At 40.3% G+C, this 19,144-nt stretch overlaps 1 protein-coding gene across 21 annotated transcripts in view; it reads left to right on the forward strand.

Moving 5' to 3' along the window:
• The window catches only part of DLG2 (discs large MAGUK scaffold protein 2), a 984,477-nt gene that overhangs the window by 444,697 nt on the left and 520,636 nt on the right, over positions 1 to 19,144 (forward strand). For all 21 annotated transcript variants that reach the window (XM_040055800.2, XM_040055802.2, XM_040055798.1 and 18 more), the window contains one exon: positions 2,634 to 2,795. In XM_040055800.2, the coding sequence (XP_039911734.1) occupies positions 2,634 to 2,795 (162 nt within the window). The remainder of the gene's footprint in view (positions 1 to 2,633; positions 2,796 to 19,144) is intronic.

The raw sequence follows: 19,144 nt of genomic DNA on the forward strand, positions 1-19,144 counted from the left end.
GGAAGGGATCTTAAAGATTCAACCCCCTGCAAGGCCAGGGATGACATCCACTGAATTAGATTGCTTAGGGCCCCATCCAACCTGGACTCGAACACCCCTCCCAAGGATGGCGCATCTGCATCCTCCCTGTAGAGTTTCCTCCTGTTCCAATGCTTTATCACACTGAGGAAAGAACTTCTTCCAGTTTAAAACCATTCCCCCTTATGCTATTACTACATGTCTATATAAAAATCCCTCTCCCTCCATTATATGTGTTCTTAAAGTAATGTAAGGTCTCACCCTGAAACCTTCTCTTCTCCAGGCTGAAAAACCAGGCTCTTTCAGTTTATCTTCATAGGAGAGGTGCTCCATCCCTCTGACCCTATTCATAACTCTCTTCTGGACCTGCTCTAACAGGTACAGAGGAGGGAATGTCTTATTTGTGCTGAGGACCCTAGAGCTGGATGCCATGCTCTCGGTGGGGTGCCACAAGTTCAGAGTACAGGGTGACAACCATTTCCCTTGACCGGCTGGCCACTCCTCTTTTGATGCAGCCCAGGATGAGGCTGGCTTTCTGGGCTGTGCATTCACTGTTGGCTTATGCCCAGCTTTTCATCCATAAGAACCTCCAACTCCTATTTTCCAGTGCAGCTCTCAATTCTTATAGTGGTAGGGACTCCACTCCTCCCACATCTACCCAGAAGATCAGGAACTTGCAAGAAGTGGGGAGCCTGTATATACTTAGGAATCTATTTTTGTATCTGCAAAAGTGTTGTCAGCATGACCAGGGCAGTGATCGCCTCTCTGTTCTCAGCACTGGTGAGATCACACCTCAAATCCTGTGTTCAGTTCTGGGCCCCTCACTACTAGAAAGACATTGAGGGGCTGGAGCGTGTCCAGGGAAGGGGAACAGAGCTGGGGAAGGGTCTGGAGCACAAAGCTGATGAGGAGTGCCTGAGGGAGCTGGGAGTGTTCAGCCTGGAGAAAAGGAGGCTCTGGGGGGACCTTATCATTCTCTACAACTGCCTGAAAGGAGGCTGTAATGAGGTGGGGGTTGGTCTCTTCTCCCAGGTAACAACTGATAGCATGAGAGGAAACAATCTCAAAGTGGTGCCAAGAGAGATTTAGATTAGACATTAGGAAAAATTTCATCACTGAAAGGGCTGTCAAGCATTGGAACAGTCTGCCTGGGAAGTGGTTGACTCACCATCCCTGGAGGTATTTCAAAGCGGTGTATATGTGGCACTTGGGGAGATGGTTTAGTGGCGGACTTGGCAGTGCTGGGTTGGACGGTTGGATTCAATGATCTTAAAGATCCTTTCCAACCTATGTTCTATGATAGAGCCTCTTATGGCTTCTGTCATTGCTGTCTTGTCTCCTTAAGAAGTAGCCACTGGACATTTCCATTTTCCCCATTCCTGAGTTAATGAGATGACCCTAGTATTCTGCTCTTATTTCTCCTAATTACATTTTAGCAAATGACTCACTTTAAAGAGGATGTCTCAGAGTAGTTGTCTTTTTAAAAAGAGTACTCACTCGATTAAAAAAATAATTGATTGCTTGTGGCTTAAATGATCTATGTGCCAAGCCTTAAATGTGACATTGGCTGGAGTACTATCTATTAGGCTGATGGCTTCTTGCCCAAATAATATTTGGCTGGTGCCAGTCATTTCATATATTCATTAATTATGTTATCTGGAAAGTGAATATGTGAAGGGCTGCAGGCATATTCCAGAAAAGAAGAAGAGAATAAATCATGTCACATGTGTATTCTGAAAGTAAATGGCAACTGCTGAAACATTTCCATACATAAGATTGAAGGCAGGAATACACTGGGGTGGTTTCTTTAGGAGGGATGAGTAGATGAAATTACACTCCATGGCTGAGTGGTCAAAGTGAAGTGGATGAGCAGCAGAGAGGTCTCTTGCATGGAGAGGTCTGCTTTGGGAGGTTCTTGTGACAGTACCTGGACTTCAGATTTATTTTTCTTATATGGCCATACAAATAAGTCTTAGGCTTTTTTCCAACAGCCCCCTCCTCAGGGCACAGCTGAGGGGATGGTACCTTTTTACAAAGCATTCTGGCCAGAGAACAGATCAGTTAATTTAATTTTTAGGGTTATATTCCCAGTTGTTACAAGCTTCATTTGGATCTTGGACAAACCCCTCATGTTGCTTCTCCATGGAGAAGAAGGGTATAAGTGTAGAACTTTACTGCATGGGAATCTTCTTTGGGACTGTGGCTCTGTGGAAGTGTGTGTGTGCTCTCCAGCATCAGAGTACACACTGCCAAGTGGAAAATAACTGAAGTGTTTTGCAGAGAAGGGCTGTAGAACTCTAATTATTAACACAGGCATGCGAAATTTGATCTGACACTCCAGCTTAGCTGATCAGCCTCTCTTTTTCTTCATTATCAGTGTGTCATCTCAAATGTCTATTTGATGGTGGAAGTTTTGTGTATCAGTGATATATACCACATTTCTCTTTGGTACAATGATAAAATAAGAATGACTCATTCTCTCTTGAACACACTAGGAAATCCGATGATTATTGTCTACTGTATCATACTTTATTTTTTATTCCACAATTATATTAAAATATAGGCATTGCCTCCTAACAGCTTATTTGTTCTTCCTTGATGTTTTCTTCCTCTAGAAATATCGTTATCAAGATGAGGATGCTCCACATGACCATACTTTGCCTCGTTTAACCCACGAAGTGAGAGGCCCAGAGCTTGTTCATGTGTCAGAGAAGAACTTGTCTCAAATAGAGAATGTCCATGGATACGTCTTACAGTCGCACATTTCTCCCTTGAAGGTAGGATCCATACAATTCATGGCTTTAGTCCTCAAATACGAGAAAATGCATAGCATGAAATGCCTGAGAAACTTATTTTGTTGTACAAACAGACAAGCTGCTTTCTGAAATCTATCACTGCAGATTGATTGTCCTGTAATGGGTTTTTAAGGCTCACTGTAGTGGAACAGGTGATAGTTTAGCTGACAGAGCTTTGTGTAGAGATGTGAGCTTTCTGCTTTGAGTGAGGCTTTTGCTCAAGTAAAAATAATTCCCGGTAAATTAGCTTGTTTTCTGTACATTGTGAAAGGAGTAATGCAGGTTCTCAGCCTCAATATCACGGTGATTTTGAAATGGCAGACTTCCCTTCCTGATTATCCTTGTTCAGAAATAAAAAAGAAAAAAATGCTGTAAATGTAATGATCTGATGGAATCCTAGTTTTTACATCTCTCAAAAAGCTATATCAAAGTCACAAGTTATGTCTGAAAAGGGAGCTCATTTGCCTCTATTCATATCCTCGCTGCTCAAGCACTTGCAGTTTTCAGTGGGTTTTGATGCAATTCAGAGTGCTGTAGAGATATCTTTTTGTTAACTACGGCAACAATTTATAAAATATAGAAGCTTTGGCTGTTTGTGGGTCTGGTGTCCTCTGATACATCTTGTTGGGCAAAAATGTTTCTCTTCCTGGTGAACCTATATCATAACCAAAAAGGAATCAATTCCTGAAAAATTCTATTTGTCCTTTAATAAGAACACAGTGGTTTGAAAATATTCCTAGAGCTTCTCTTGTGGAAAGAGGACAGATGCAGTGATTAGCATGATGGGTTTTCTATTTTAGTTTCTACTAGGCCTGAGAAGGGGTGGGGAAAGGGTAATATTCTTTAGTAGGGGTGGGGATGTGCTGGGTGATAGTTTTATTCCAGCAATTATCTAAGCAGCAAACAAGGCAGATGAGCTTTGCTCCCTCTGGTGCTCAAAGCCTGTGAAATGGGCACTGCTTGCCTAGCAGAGTGTTTACAGTGTGGTTACAAGTGAAAGGAAGTGTTTATTATTAAAGATTGATGTGAATACAGCTGGTGTTCATTGAGCCTTCATGGAAAAGGCATGTGAATGAATCTTTGTCCTCTGCTCTTTTTGGTCCTGTGTTTAGTTTGTATGATGTTTGTCTTTTCAGGTTTTAACAGTTTTCTGGGTTACTTACCTAACTTTTACTGCAGAAGCCAACAGTACCAAGCAGGGATAGATCACCTTGTGCTGAAGTTATCACTTTAGTTATTTGGAAAGGATTACCTCCATGAGGCCTCTGTGTAGCATCAGGGGACAATCACAGGCAATTTCTGGCCTGGAAAGGAAACATCCCTGTTCCTCTAGGACTCCTTGAGTATTGTGATTACAGTGGTGCTTCTTGTTTATGAAGGTCAAAACCAGACATTATTCTTCACATTTGGAGACTTTCAAGTAACACTACATAATCCAAGCTGAGGGTGTAGCAATGATGTGAAAAAGCTTGGTTTTGCATGACATGCGCAGTTGCCTTGAAACAGCTCCCAGTCTTATTTGCTCTTGTAACAGGACAAAGTTTTTGCCTGCTGCTGTTTTCTGAAGTGAGGTAGGACAAGAGCTGTATAGTATTTCCTCTTGGAAATCAGTGTCTCCTGCCAAGTTCTTCCTTCAGCATGACGATTTTTGTCTTTGCCCCTTCCCCTTCTTTCCTTCAGATTCATAGTGTCATATGTCTGCCACTTAATAATCTCATGCCCGCCATTTATTCTAAATTTAGCTGTTTGTCTCTGCAAATGGCTTTGAAGTTCCTGCTTCCTTTCCCCTGATGTCTATGTCCCATCTTTTAACCTTCAGTAGAGGATTAGCTCAGGAGGCTGGAGGAATTCTTCTGCTGGAGCTCATGGCGTTTTGTTGCCCTTACTATCTGAAACACGTGCTTTGAATTCACTTTTATTGTTGGCAGTTGTCTGAAATCCCTGTTCAGAAGCTTTTGGTCACAGTGATTTCCACATAGTTGAGAAATAGCTTTCCAAATACTCCAAAATCAAGTCAGAACTGGTTATTGTCTTGAATTACAGACTTTCCAACCTATAGGCTTATATCATTGAGTATTCTGCCATCTTCTCAGCAGTACTGTGTGAACATGGATGCGCTGAATAATGGCGAAAACTGCCTCTCAACCCATAGCACGCCTTCCTAGGAAAATGTAAAATACTGGATTCTTAAAGATTAACTGGAAAATAATGCCTTAAATATTTTATTGACTCCTGTGAGAAATGGAACTGCTGGAATCCTGCTCTGAGGAGAAATAGCAAGTACTGTGGTCCAAATACTGTCAGATATTTTCTTAGGAGTGAGAAGACACTGGCAATTGCAGCAGGATAACACTGCCAGGAAACTCCAAGAGCTGTTGACTCGTCCTGCCTCACTTTTTTGGTTCCAGGTCAGAGCATTTGGAGCAAAGGGAAAATGTGCATCCATGAAGGTCATGAGTCCACTTGTACCAAGTGCTGAGGAATGCATTTGGTGCAGTTTCTGGTGCTGGGGAGTCTGTTAGAGTCTGTGAACGGTCAGACTGGGAAGTTTCCTTAGCACCCAGCCAGGGATCACATCGTATCCCATGTGCCATTAGGACCGTCCGTCTGACCACTCAGCCAGGCCAGCAAGCACATTGGCTGACTGGCTGGGTGGGGTCAAGTCACTGCCTGGCTGCATTTCACTGCCTGGCTGCATTTCACTGCCTGAATTTCTCCACAGGGACTGCTGCACCTCTCCAGCAAGTTTTGAAGCAGTCTTTTGTGTTCAGTGGCTGCATGGTGCCCTGATGACACGATGATTATCCAATATTTGTTTTGAAATAATATCATAAAAAGAAAATGTTTGAGCATAAAAATAATCTAGTTAAGGTGCTTTGGAACCAAAATGTTGTCCCAAGACCAAGCCACGTGTCCATCCTGATTGCATCACTTTTCCTAAGTGACTTGACTTTGGCAGAATATAGGAGTTGCTTGTTGCCATATATTTTTGTTAATTTAGAGAGAAATCTGCAAAGATTATACAGTTATAAAACTTCCTTTTGGGTTGGCTGATTGTAGCCCTCACAACTGACCGGTGCTCACAGCCATCTGTGGAAGCCATAGGTGTTACACCTTGTCTGTGCATGCATACTGCTCGCTGCCATCACCCTGCTCCCCCAGTTCTCAGGAACATCTCAGTTTGCATCCGTAATCCAGCTGGTCAGCATGAGGACAGGCTTGCATCATTACAGAGGAAAGTTATGTGGATAATTGAAGTTCAGGCAGAGAAACCATGGGCCTGTCTATTCCCCTGTGTACATCTCCAGGTAAAACGTTCCAGGGATTCTTGAAACATTTTCTGACACCCAGAATGGAAGCATTCAGACCATCCATTTATTAACAACCATAATTCAAAATGCCTCATATGGCCCATATTTGCATAGAACAGATGCATCTTAAATTTTGAAGTATATAAATACTTAATTTCTGTAATTTCATATTTCAGATTGTATGATTTGATGTAGTCCAGAAACACTCTAGTGGAGCTCATTGTTATCACATTATTAGACTTGATATTAGGAATAAATTCCTTATTGTGAGGGTGGTGAGATGCTGGCACAGGTTGCCCAGAGAAGCTGTGGCTCCCCCATCCCTGGAAATGTTCAAGGCCAGGCTGGATGGGGCTCTGGGCAGCCTGGACTAGTGGAAGGTGTCCCTGGCCATGGCAGGGGGCTGGAACTAGATGGTCTTGAAGATGATCCCTTACAACCCAACCATTCTGTGATTCTGTGGTTCCGTGATTCTATGAGTACTGATTACCTCAGGAAGTTGTTTTGGAAACCAAAACGTAAAACTAATTTTCTTAAACACCCTTGCACTTGTTTTATGTGCTGAATAATAAGAAATTTGGTACATTCTGAAATTCTCTTTGAGACACACAGATACTGATTATGATAAATACTGTTTAGAAATGTGAATAGATTGTCTGAAATTGAAGATAGGCATGTTTTTCTTATCTTCCAAGCACCTAAAATCTAGTATGCATTAGCTAGATTACTCCCTTCCAGAAGATAATAATGAACAAGAGCAGTTTTGCTGCAAACCAGACCCTCTTTTCTTTTCCCTGTCTTTTTCACTTCTTCACCTTATTATATTTTGCATTAACTTTGCTTTTCTACTCTCCTGTAGCATTTCATGTGCAGTCAACTTAGTTCTGGAAAATGCTTAATTTTAGAAAGCTTTAAATTCCTGTTAAAGGTTGATCTGCTTATTAGTGTGCAGAAGATAAAATTTTCAACAGCTTAAGCAACTTTGAATGTCAAACACTGAGGTTGGAAAGGAAGTTTTCAGTTACGTGGATGTATTAACATTTGGGAAAACACTAGCACTGGAGAAGTTTTGTTAGAGTTTCCATATTAAGATAATAAATGTTCTTTTCAATTTATGGAGGGGATGGAATTGTGTTTTCAATAATCTCTTAAAGGAAGAAAATCTCTAGTGTAATGAAAAGAGAATTTAAAATAATCTTGCACTTCCCCGTGTTTGACACGAGATGGTGCAGTAAGCTCAGAATTCTTCGGTCTGCCTCTGTAAAGATTTATGCTATTCCAAGTACTAATTGAGTAAAAAGTGCCTTGTGAATCCCGGGTGTTTTGGGAAATCTGAATTCAACACAACTGTTCCTGAAAATCAGAGGCACAAGTTCTGTCTCCAAATTAAATACGTGCCTCTTTCCCCTTCCTGCCATGAACAGAGCTAATCAGTGTTCTTTAAATGAATGATAACTCCTAAATGAGTGAATGATGGCTCCTAAATGAACCTTACTAGTATTGTTGTGGTGTTGGATTTATTTTTGTTTTTCAGTATACTCCACTTTGTTAAGATAAGCTGAAAAGTTGAAAGCCTTGTAGGGATCTTGCATCCCCTTGATTGTCTGAACACTTTAAATGTTGGGCTATTCCAGCTATCGCCATTTTCTAATTTAATGCCAAGTTTGACTGTAAGCTTCAGGGGAACTTGAGCAAAAACAAGTAACCAGGTAAATAACTTACTAAGCTAAGTTACTTTCAAACAAGAATGATCAGTAATGAATCTCTTCAGTTGCCTCATCCTTGATAGCCTCACTTTCTGGAAGGGAAGGAGCCACGCCGGCTATTACTCCTGTTCTTTCTGTCCCAGGATGTTGTCCTGCAGCTCAGCTGGGTTGCTGACAGCTTGCAGAAAGTCAGGATTGATGGAATGACTTTCCAGTGGAGAGAGGAGGAAAACCATCTCCACATGGAACAAATGAGCTCAGCAGTCTACAAAGTTAAGGTTGTCCACAAATTGACATTTGTACAAATTGCTTTACAGAAGAAGGAGGGCTGTGTCTCCCAATGCCAGAGCACATTGGTAATTTTTATTTTTTTTATTTATTTAATGGCAGGAAGCCCTGTCTTACCCATTACTTGAGTTATAGAATCACGGAATCATTTACGCTGGAAAAGACCTCTGAGATTATTGAGGCCAGTCTCTGACACATCACCTCCTTGTCAGCTAGACCGTGGTGCTTAGTGTCACATGCAGTCATCTCTTAAACACCTCCAGGGATGGTGTTTCCACCACCCTGCAAAGTTCATTCCAATATTTAACAATCCTTTCATGAAGAAATTCATCCTGATATTCAACCTGAATCTCCCCTGGCACAGGTTCAGGTTCAGTTGCCTAGGAGAAGAGGCCAGCCTACACCTGACTGTGACCTCCTCTCAGGTGCTGTAGAGAGTCAGAAGGTCCCCCCTGAGCCTCCTTTTCTCCAGGCTAAACACCCCCAGCTCCCTCAGCTTTGTGCTCCAGACCCTTCCCCAGCTCTGTTGCCCTTCTCTGGACACGCTCCAGCCCCTCAATGTCTTTCTTGCAGGGAGGGGCCCTGAACTGAACACAGGATTTGAGGTGTGGCCTCACCAGTGCCCAGTACAGGGGACAGTCACTGTCCTGCTCCTGATGGCCACACCAGTGCTGATCCAGGCCAGGATGTCATTGGCCTCCTTGGCCACCTGGGCACACCCTGGATCAAGTTCAGCTGCTGTTGACCAGCACTCCCAGATCCTTTTCACTGGGCAGCTTTCCAGTCATTTCCCCCAGCCTGCAGCCCTGCCTGGAGTTGTGCCCCAAGGGCAGGACCTTATAAAGCTTCATGCTGTTGGTCTCAGCCCATCAGTCCAGCCTGACCAGTTTCCCCTTTGGAGCCTTCTTACCCTCCAGCAAATCAATGCTCTCACCCAACTTGGTGTCATCTCCAAAATTATGCTTGATCCCCTAATCCAGGTCATCAGTAAAGATATTAAAAAGGACTGGACCTGACACAGAGCCCTTCACACCACGGGTGACCAGAAGATTCTTTGAGACTCTCTGCGTCTAGTGTGGGGAAGATGTTTTGTTTCTGCTCCAAGGCAGATGTCTCTCTTTCCCAGTTCCTATCTCTGAGTGTGTAGTATCCCGTGAATGTCCATCATTCTTCTTTTTATCCTCCTGAGCGCAGGAAGGTCATTCTTGTGAAGGCTCCTGGAATCTGTCACTTGCCCTTTTCTGTCTGTAATGAAACAGCTTTTTCCTCACCTCTGAAGCTTTCCCTATCCAGGTGTGAGTCAGACCTCACTACAGTGGTTGCTGTGCTTGTCCGACAAATTAACAAAGATGGGGAAAGAGGCTCTGAGGATGAGCCTGGATGATTAATGATTCTGTGAAAAATCTATTAGCCTGAGCTTCCTGGAAACTGTCATAAAGAGTAATTTTTTGTGTCTAAAAATGTAGATGAGGGAAGAGCTATTTATTTCATGAATTAACATTGACTTCAATAAAAATTGAGTTCTGAAGACAATTTGGATAAATAAGGTCAAAATATTATAACGCAATTTTTTTTTTTTTTTTTTTTTTTTTTTCCTGGATACAATAGTCTCATTTCTCAATTCAACAAACTTTGCCACTATTTTTTTGGTACTGAATAAAGACCAAAGTCATGCACTGGTCACAGGTGCTGTGAAAATAACAAAGTGGAAGACTCTCCTGATGTTGCAGTGGATTATGTGACCTGTAAATAAACTTGAGATTGTTGCTGCCCGGAGCTGGAAAACAGTGCAAGGAAATACACTTCACAGACCTGTGCAATTGCTTTGAAACATAGAATCACAGAATGGTTTGGGTTGAAAAGGACCTTACAGATGATCTAGTTCCAACCCCCTGCCTTAGGCCTCTAGAGACACCTTCGACTAGACCAGGTTTGAGCAGGTGATGTAAATACTCCCAGCTTCCAGGGAACCAGGTTTACACAGAGAAAAGTGACTGCTACAGCTTTTGGCATCACCATGCCTGATAGTCCTGTGTAAATGTGGTTCCTGGTGTTTAGGGGGGATAATCTGTCTGTGGTAACTACATTTATTTTTCCAGAGCTGCCGAGATCCCTTAATTCCTATTACTTGGGAAGGACTCTATGATAGAGATGGAGTTCAAATAGGAAAGGAAAAAAACCCACAAGGGTTGAATTTGCTCTAATTTCTGTGGTTGAGGTGTGACAGAGTTGAGGCTGTTCCACAGCACAGGCTGCTCTTCCTGAGCAAAGATGCTGTATCTCAGAGGCTCTTTAAAAGCCATTGAAGACTGAGAGGCTGAGGCTTTGTTGTATGTCAGGAACAGCAGTCTGAAGTTTTCTCTTGCAGTTACGAAATTAATTGGGGTTATATAGAGGACATATTAATGTATGCATGGATATATTAGCAAGCCATCTAAAATTTAATCTTGCATCCTTTTCTTTGCTTACACTGACTGCATTTCATAAGTGTAGCTAATCTGCATGAAACATTTTTTATCCCCAGGGAGGCTCAGCCTAGTAGCAATGATCTTTTAAGAATACTTTTAATCACTGCCCTGGTAGCTTCCTAGCTTTTGCATTTTGGAGTCAGTTTTGTTTTGTCCTTCCCCCACCCCCCCCCTTTCGGTATGCAGTCACCCTGTGCTGGTCAGTGGATTCCACTGAATATTCAGTAGGTTGCTTCATTAAGATACAACACTTGTTACATGTTTAATCATATACTGCTTTTCTCTTATCTCCTACTGTAACAGCAGATAAGCATATATCGTACATCTGTATCTGTAATCTATGGGGGTTTTTTATAAATATAAAAATGCAATCGGATTAGAAAGAGACAAAGAAAAGCTCACAAATAAACCCATGCTTCTTCCTGCCCTTAAGGAAGTGGCAGAAGTAGCACTGAATTTTGATTTTATTTCATTATGTTTCAGGGCAAAATAAGCAGCTTATAGATTAGCATTTTGAGTAATATTTTGTGCCTCATTTTCATGTGGGCAGGAATGTCTTTTGTTTCTGGGTCCTTGTCTTACTCTAAAGAAATTTCTGAAATGGTGCAAATATTGAGTGTTACAGTGAAGAACAGCTATTAGTGAAAAACACTTTTTTTGGTTTTGCCATCACAGCTAAATCCATTGTTTTGTGTGTTTGATGTTTTGCCTTGGCTTTCTGATTGATGGGCTTCCACATGATTTATGTAGTTGCAGACAATATCTTGTTATCTTTCTAGCTTCTGACAGAATAAAAAAGAAACCAAATAAAATTGCTTCTGTCAGTGGGTGATTTAATTGGAGAAATCTCAGCAACTTAAAGTGAACCTCAGGCATTGCAATCCTTTATTTTTTGGCAAAATAAATGTTGTCCTCTGATGGACACCAGCAGAGCGGGTTCTGACAGTATCTACTAGCGCGCTATATGTTGTTAGACTTGCCTGAAGAATGAAGATGGGAATTTTCAAAGCAATTTGAAAATATTCTCAGGCTATGGACCCTGTTTACTTTAAGTGGGCCTCCTAGGTATTGAAGGTCTTTTCAAATGTTAATCTGAATTGCTGTTTCAGGAGATTTTCTGTGTTCTCGATCTACTGGGTGCTTTATCCATTAGTATTAATTAGCTGATCTGTCTTTTATTCTTTCTGAATAGCAGATTTCTTTTTAACAATAGTCTTGTTCCTTAGCTCTTTTTTTTTTTTTTTTTTTTTTTTTTTTTTTTTTTTTTTTTTTTGCCAGGGAAGGGGAAGGCTGACATATTGCAGATATTGGTGACCATGTCTCTCACATATAATCAAGTAAATAAGAAATTCCAAGAATCCTTTTCTCTCATTTCTCCTTCTCTAATGCATAGTAATAGTTATTTCTTGCTTCCCTGTAATTTTCTGAGTTATTTTTCCCTTGATGTGTTGGCTAGGAGAAATACTCATAGAATATAAAAAACTGAGAGATTAACTATTATAAACAAGTTTGGTTTTTTTGTTGGGTTTTTTTTTTCCCCCCATCTGAAATACATGAAATATATGCAATAAATCCATGGAATAACTACTAGATGCTATAAGCATAGGATTTGTATGTTCTGCCAGCTCTTTTCTCCGAGTCTAGAAGTACCAGAATATTTGTAAAGTATCTGTAATGATGTTTGTCACCTTTCCAAAGTGTTTTGTGACCTACTGCTGAAAAGTGCAATAAAGCATCTTGGTGTTATTAGTCAGGCTGTAACAGGAGGGATTTTTCTCAGATATGTCAGACAGGTTTAACACCGGTTGTTTCCCTGAGCTCGGCAACTGAAATGCCCTTCTGCCAGACTTCAGCTACTGCTGACACTTGGGAATGTATTCTAGAATTTAGATGAAGCACTAAAGTGCCATACTACTTTTTCACTGAGGAATATACTAATAATTCACTCACTCAGTAGAAGATACATGTGTTTATGCATCTGATGATGTGACACATCAAAAATGTCCTGGCTTTTGTCAGTACCAGGTGTAAAAGAAAGCAGAAGTTTGCAGTGCCAGGAGCTCTGGGATAGCTGCAGCCACTAGGATGAAGAGAACAGAATCTTTTTAGTCCAACCTTATGAAAGAGTATCTTGGCAGCCTGACTTAGAACTGCTTTAGCTATTCCCAAATTTTTTAAACTCCTATTTCTTGTAGCTGTTATATCATCTTGCTGTAACGTAGTTTTGTGGACTTTGGATCTTTCTGAACTGGCTGTTACTTTCCAACTCTTTTCGAGAATCTAGTCTAAATAAGAGTTTCTGAGATTCTTATTATCGTGTGACATCTTCACAACCTTATTATTGTGTGACTTCATCTCCCCACTCAAGGCAGGGGACTTGGAACTAAATTATCTTTAGTGTCCTTTACAACCTGAACCATTCTGTGGTTCTATGATTCTCTGATCTTGGTATCAATGACTAAGTGAGATTTCTCAAAAGAGAAGGTCTCTCTCAAAAATATTTTTTAAAGGGAAATGCCTTTTGCCATTTGGTTCCTTTCAATCTGTTTCAGAAGATCTTGTTACTTGCTTTTTAATAATCTTTAAAAATTGCTACTGAAGATGATGCAATTGGGCATAATGTCAAAAACATAGTCAGCAGTCTTGATGATTCAGGTGGCTTTTTTTTTTTGTTCTGCATTGTTTATTGACTTGATTTTTCACAGTCTTTCCTTTTGCATGGTATTGGGTTTTTTTCCCATAGTTAATCAGTGTTTCTTTTCCCTGTTCCTTTTTCTGACTTACCTTCAGGATCCATTCCTGTATTTCTCCTTCTCTTATATTTCTCTTATTTCCATTCCTACACATACATGTGGATATTATTAATCCTTCAAGCCACCCATGAAGTACAAATTTGTACCAGGGAGCTGTGAACATGTAACGATTGATGCCCTCCTGTAGGAGACAGCTGCACTCTTATTGATCATTTTGCTTCTTGGCTGCTTGGCACAGCACTGCCTGTCTCCTCTTTGTTGTACATGGACCCTAAGAACAGTTTTTCTCATTTTTCCTGCTCCTGAAAGGTGAGTTCTCTTCCCCCTGAACAAAAGCAATGTGAAATACATTTGAGTGTTATCAAGTCTAGTGGATCTCAATTGCCCACTGAAATGGCAGCACTCTGGGCAGCTTTTATTCTACTAATACTTAACAGAAACTGCAATTAATTGTTACTGCAATTAATTGTTTTCAACCAACAAACTCATGAACACCAAATTGCATCTGTCTTCCAAATATGAACAGAATGAGACTTTTACATAGATAAGGGCTAGAAGTCAGCTTTTTAGATTAAAGTGTTTTCTGCAGAAAATGACCATATTCTCAAAGTCTACCTAGCTGATTTTTTCAAAGCCTTCATCCCACTGGTTTTAATAAGCATCTGTCTGAATTGCTGCATTGGATTTGATCACCCCACAGTGGTTGAAGTTTTTGCATACAAACAAACAAACATATATGATTAAACCTGATAATAGACCTAATATAATTATCATAATTGATGACATGACATTGGAAAGGCTAAAAAGAGTAATGGTGTTCTTACAGCAAATAAACAATTTTTTACTTTGAAGTCAGTGTCACAAGTTGTGCCTTTGATCAAGCGGATGAGCAAATGCCAAGCAGGGAAGTAGAATTTCAGTGATGAGAGTATGAAGAGTTATATTAGTTACTGGGAATTAGCCAAAATAGCACAAAGTTAACAACTTAACACTCTGGGACTGTTAAAGTCATCAACCAGCTTCTGAAGACCACACCTGCAGATGGTTTCACATTGAAATTGCTGCTATTTCCTATTTAGGAGTTGTTGGGCAGTTTGTTTTTTTCTCTGTTTTGCAATAAATCTGCAGATTGAGCAGATCTGAACTGAATTAGAGATTTCAGCTGAAACTGGGTTATTTTCCTAGCTGCTATCTTACAAATTTTATTTCTGTTTAGAAAAGGAATTATTTTTTTTCAGTATTCTGGAGATGTTAATATCTATTGAAGGCAAACATGAATGGCAACAGTAAAGTGAACCCAAGGGTGTTTCTGCACTACTTGCACTTTACTAATATCTGTAATGTCAGGGAAATCCGGCTCAAGCAAGCTCAGGTTAAAATACGTAAGACAGGTTTCCATTTCTGAATGTGCTTTTTACCTACTCTCTCCTAAAGATATACTGGGGTTAGGGAATCCTGTCTCTATTTTGGAGTGCAAAGTATGCCACAAGGACTACTAAACAATTGTACCTCAAAGTCTAATAAAAAATAAAAAAATAAAGCTGAATCTATCAAAAAAGGCAACAGTCAACCAGGCAGAGCATCACGTTGGTATTTATCACAGAATCATAGACTGTCCTGTGTTGGGAGGAGCCCACGAGGATCACGAAGTCCAGCTTCTGGCCTTGCACAGGACAACACCTAGAACCACACCATGTGCCTGAGAGCGTTGTCCAAGCACATCTTGAACTCTGCAAATTTTGGTGCGGTGACCACTTCCTTGGGGGGCCTGTTCCTGTGATGTTTCTAAACAGAAGAAATGCAGTATTGAGCAAAGTCGTAGGGCATCAATACATCAGTCTATTACAGCTATTAGGAAGGTGGATTGTTTGAATTGCTTTGAAAAACCTAGTTTACTTCTCCAATTCTCCTTCATCACTCTGTGTACTGGGAATTTCCACACCTAGGCCTTCAGAGGACTGTACGTGCCTTTGTTCAGGAGCTGTACCTTCCTCGTTTGAAGACTCCAGCATCAAACTCTTCTTACAATGCAGCTTGCAGAGAAGCTGGATGGATATTTCCTAATGTCTGGATATTAGAAAAACTTTGCCTCTGAAAGGGTGGTCCAGGATTGGAACTGGCTGCCCAGGGAAGTGTTGGAATCGCCATCCTTGGAAGTGCTCAAAAAACATGTGGCTGTGGTACAAAGGGACATAGTTTAGTGGTGAACCTGATGGTGTTAGGTTAATGGTTGGACTTGATCTTAGAGGTCTTTTTGAATCTTAATGACTTTGTGTTTCCTTGAATGGGTTTATCTTTCAGAGCAGAATGGCTTAGAAACTCTCTGTACTCAACTGGATGATAGAGCCACTGGAAGCACACATCTGTGGCTTTCCACATTTCATATACTGACTTTATCACCAGCCTTTTTTTCTCATATTTTCTTGCTGAAGCAGGATGACACAGCAGATGACTTCTATGCCAGGTCATTGTCTCAAACCAAAGGGGATCTGAGCCATCTTGGAGCCACACAAAATGCTGCAGGGTAGAGAAACAGGCTGAGGAAAACACAGTTTGGGTTTTGTCCCATTGATCATTTTCTCTTTTCTTTTTTTTTTTTTCTTTTTTTTTTTTTTTTTTAATTTATTTTATTTTATTTTATTTTATTTTATTTGCTTCCAGTATGAGGCTTTGTGAGAAAACGTATTTTACGAATAATTTGAATGTGAGGAACTGTGAGAAAGGAGTCTGGCAGTCAGTGGCTGAAGTACACATAGGTATGTGCAGATGGGGAGAAAGAGGCACAAACTGTTAAAATATTTGAAAATATTTTAGAGCCTACATTTTGCTACCTTGCAGCCTGATTTGTCTTTGTGATTATTCAACTGCTCATACCCAGAAAACTGACGTGTCTGTGATGTTGTTTAAACGTATTTCTTCTGGCAGTATGGTAATACTAAGGTGAATATGGCAATATTAGGGTGAATATTATGGTAATATTAGGGTGAATATTAAAGCTGAATACTGGAGAGTCTGCTGTAAACCTGCATACATAGAGATCATCTCACATTTTCTGTTTTCTAAGTCAGTTCTAGCTATCTTAATACAGGTAATTCTGGCAATTGGAACCCAGGTTTTATTCCAGTTATTCAATTAAGCTGAAATTGCTTGTAATGTAGTACCATAATTGTAGGAGAGGCATCGTTGTGAGATGGTAAGTAGGTGAGATACTAATTAAATTCTTCTGAACTTCAGTAATTTAATATTCAAAGGAGCTGCTCATTGCTTTGCCTCTGGGGATTACAGGGGAGGAAACCTGAACAAAAATAGCAGCCCCCAAATGATTTTTACTGGACGACTCTGACTGAAATTTTGGGTTTGTTAGTATTGCTCCACCATTCTGGATGCAAACACAGTGGGTCATATCTGTCTGTGGGTGAATGCGCTGCAGAATTCAGTTAGATCATGTGTGGGTGGATAAGTACAAAATTTTCCCAAACACTGTTAAACCTAGGGGCGACAGTGGTGTTTATATATAATCTTGAAAAGCTGGATTCTTTTATATTCAGGCTTTTGGGAAAAGTAGGTTTCAGCCTAATTTAGGCAGGAATACATCTCCCTTTGATTTTCAAAGAACTGTAAGTCACAAACTCTTTTAAATTCTTTTTGAGAATCTCATCTGATAATAAAATGAGAGGTGTGGGAGTGAATGAAATTCATCCATTCTGTAGCATCATGCTGTAGCATATCTCAGATTGCCTTATCTTTGCCACATCAAGATTTTTGACCAGGTTAGTGTAGTCCTTCCAGCCCCTGAATACATCAAAGCAGATGTGCCACTGCCCTTCTCATTATAGCTCTCAGTAATGATCTAAGCTAGACTGGTCTGGAGATTCCTCCCTAGATGCATATTCTTTCCAAGCCTCTTAATTCAATCTGAATGATGATGATGACAATTTAGGTTATAGTATTACCCAGGGACTATGATCACAGTGCAGGGCCCCATTGTCCTAAGCATCATATAGACAAGGAAAAGCTTTAATGTCGTGATACCACAGAGCTGCCCAGCCTAAAACCAATGCAAATGAGCAAAAATTAATAGGAATTCCTGCATGTATTCAAATCTTATCTAATAATCTATCAAATCAAATTTTATCTACTTTTAAACTAGTGTATAATTCCTTTTAAACTAGTGTATAATTTCTTTAACTAGAGATGTTCCTATCTCAAGGCTGAATTATAGACCAGTGCTATCTTGTTACATTTATTGGCTTTTTCCCCTTCGCAATGCAGGAATGCTTTGCACCTCAGTGAGTGAGAAACACATGGACAAGTGTACACACATTTTGGGGAAAAAAACAAACAACCTTGATGTTAAAGAGAAATGGTTCTAAGAATAGAGTCAGTAAGACTCTGCCATGATTGCACAATGTAGAAATTACACTCCCCCCACCTCCCAGCTAGCATACTGCCATTTGCTTACTGTGTTAATCAATTAATGTCTTTGATTTATTTCTACACGTTTTTAACTGAGTTGATGAGCGTTACTATGCTCTCAATTAGATGGGTTTTTCAACATAATTTTCATCATAATGGTTAATGTAAATGAGTTTTCTTGATTATGGTAGGATGAATGCTTTATTAAGAGGCTTGAGATGTAATGTAACAAGTTTTGCCACATCTTTGTGAGGACCTTTTGTTTTTAGGGACACCCATCTCCATCTCTCCCTTCTTACAGACTCTCTCTGTTGCCCTGCTGCATGTGATATTGAAGATTTACGATGGGTAGACTGTCAAATCCAAATTCTCCATTATTTTATTTGAGTATTGTAATATAATTTGGTAATGGGTTTAGTACTCTGATGCCCTATATGTTTTAAAAGTGTTGGTGGAGGGCATTATGGTTTACTATAAATCTGTTCTCTGGCAATGTCTTGGGGGCTGCAGTGGCATTTGAATCTGTGATAAGATCTTATCAAGAAGAAATAAGTTGACAATTTATATGCAAACACAAGAACCATTAGGGCAACACTTCATGGAATGTCAAGATGATGATTTGCAAAAATTCCTTATATGCTGGAAATGCTTTCTCTTCTCCCAGAATTGCCTGTTTCCTTGAGCTGGCAGTATCTTCCCAGCTCCCCTTTCCCTCTAAGACATGTAGTCTGAATTACTGCTTTGACATCTCTGTGACTGTGAGGAAGGAGATTCATTTGCTGAGGGGCACAGTGGCTACCCAAGGCAGCTGCAGCTCCAGCAGTCTGGGGCAAGGAGGATCACCTTGCCTGAGGAAAAATTGAAAAGATAGAGAAGACAGGAAATAATGGTTTTCACGCTTTTAGTCCCATCCCAAACTTAGCCCTTCTGTGTACTGCATCCTCCCTACAGCTCCCACTTCACACCCTTTTTGCAAACAAAGATGGAGTAAGTGGTCAGGGCATTGGACGTTTTGCATTGCAAATGTTGCTCAAAGACTAATTGGTGTAGGTGCAGTGCTAGACCATGCAGATCCTGGGCATTCCTATTCCAGTGACATTTATTTTTCTGAAGTGTTAAGGCCACAGAGTAGGAATCTACCACTCTGTCATAGTTTTAATTTCAAACTGGGCGGAAACACCAATTAATGTAGTGGTTTCACGTTCACTAAATTTTGGTCTTGGTATTTACTCTTTTTGTGAGAGAGAGACTAGGATAAAAACAAAGCAGGCTCAACCTTAAAATTAACAAATAGTTTATTAACATACACTAAAAGAATAGAAAAAAAGAAAGTTGGAAAAAAACTAAAATGGAATGAAACTTCAAAAACACTTTTCCCTCCCCTTACAA

Source organism: Hirundo rustica, chromosome 2, assembly GCF_015227805.2.
Source record: "Hirundo rustica isolate bHirRus1 chromosome 2, bHirRus1.pri.v3, whole genome shotgun sequence".
NCBI classification, from domain to species: Eukaryota; Metazoa; Chordata; class Aves; order Passeriformes; family Hirundinidae; genus Hirundo; species Hirundo rustica.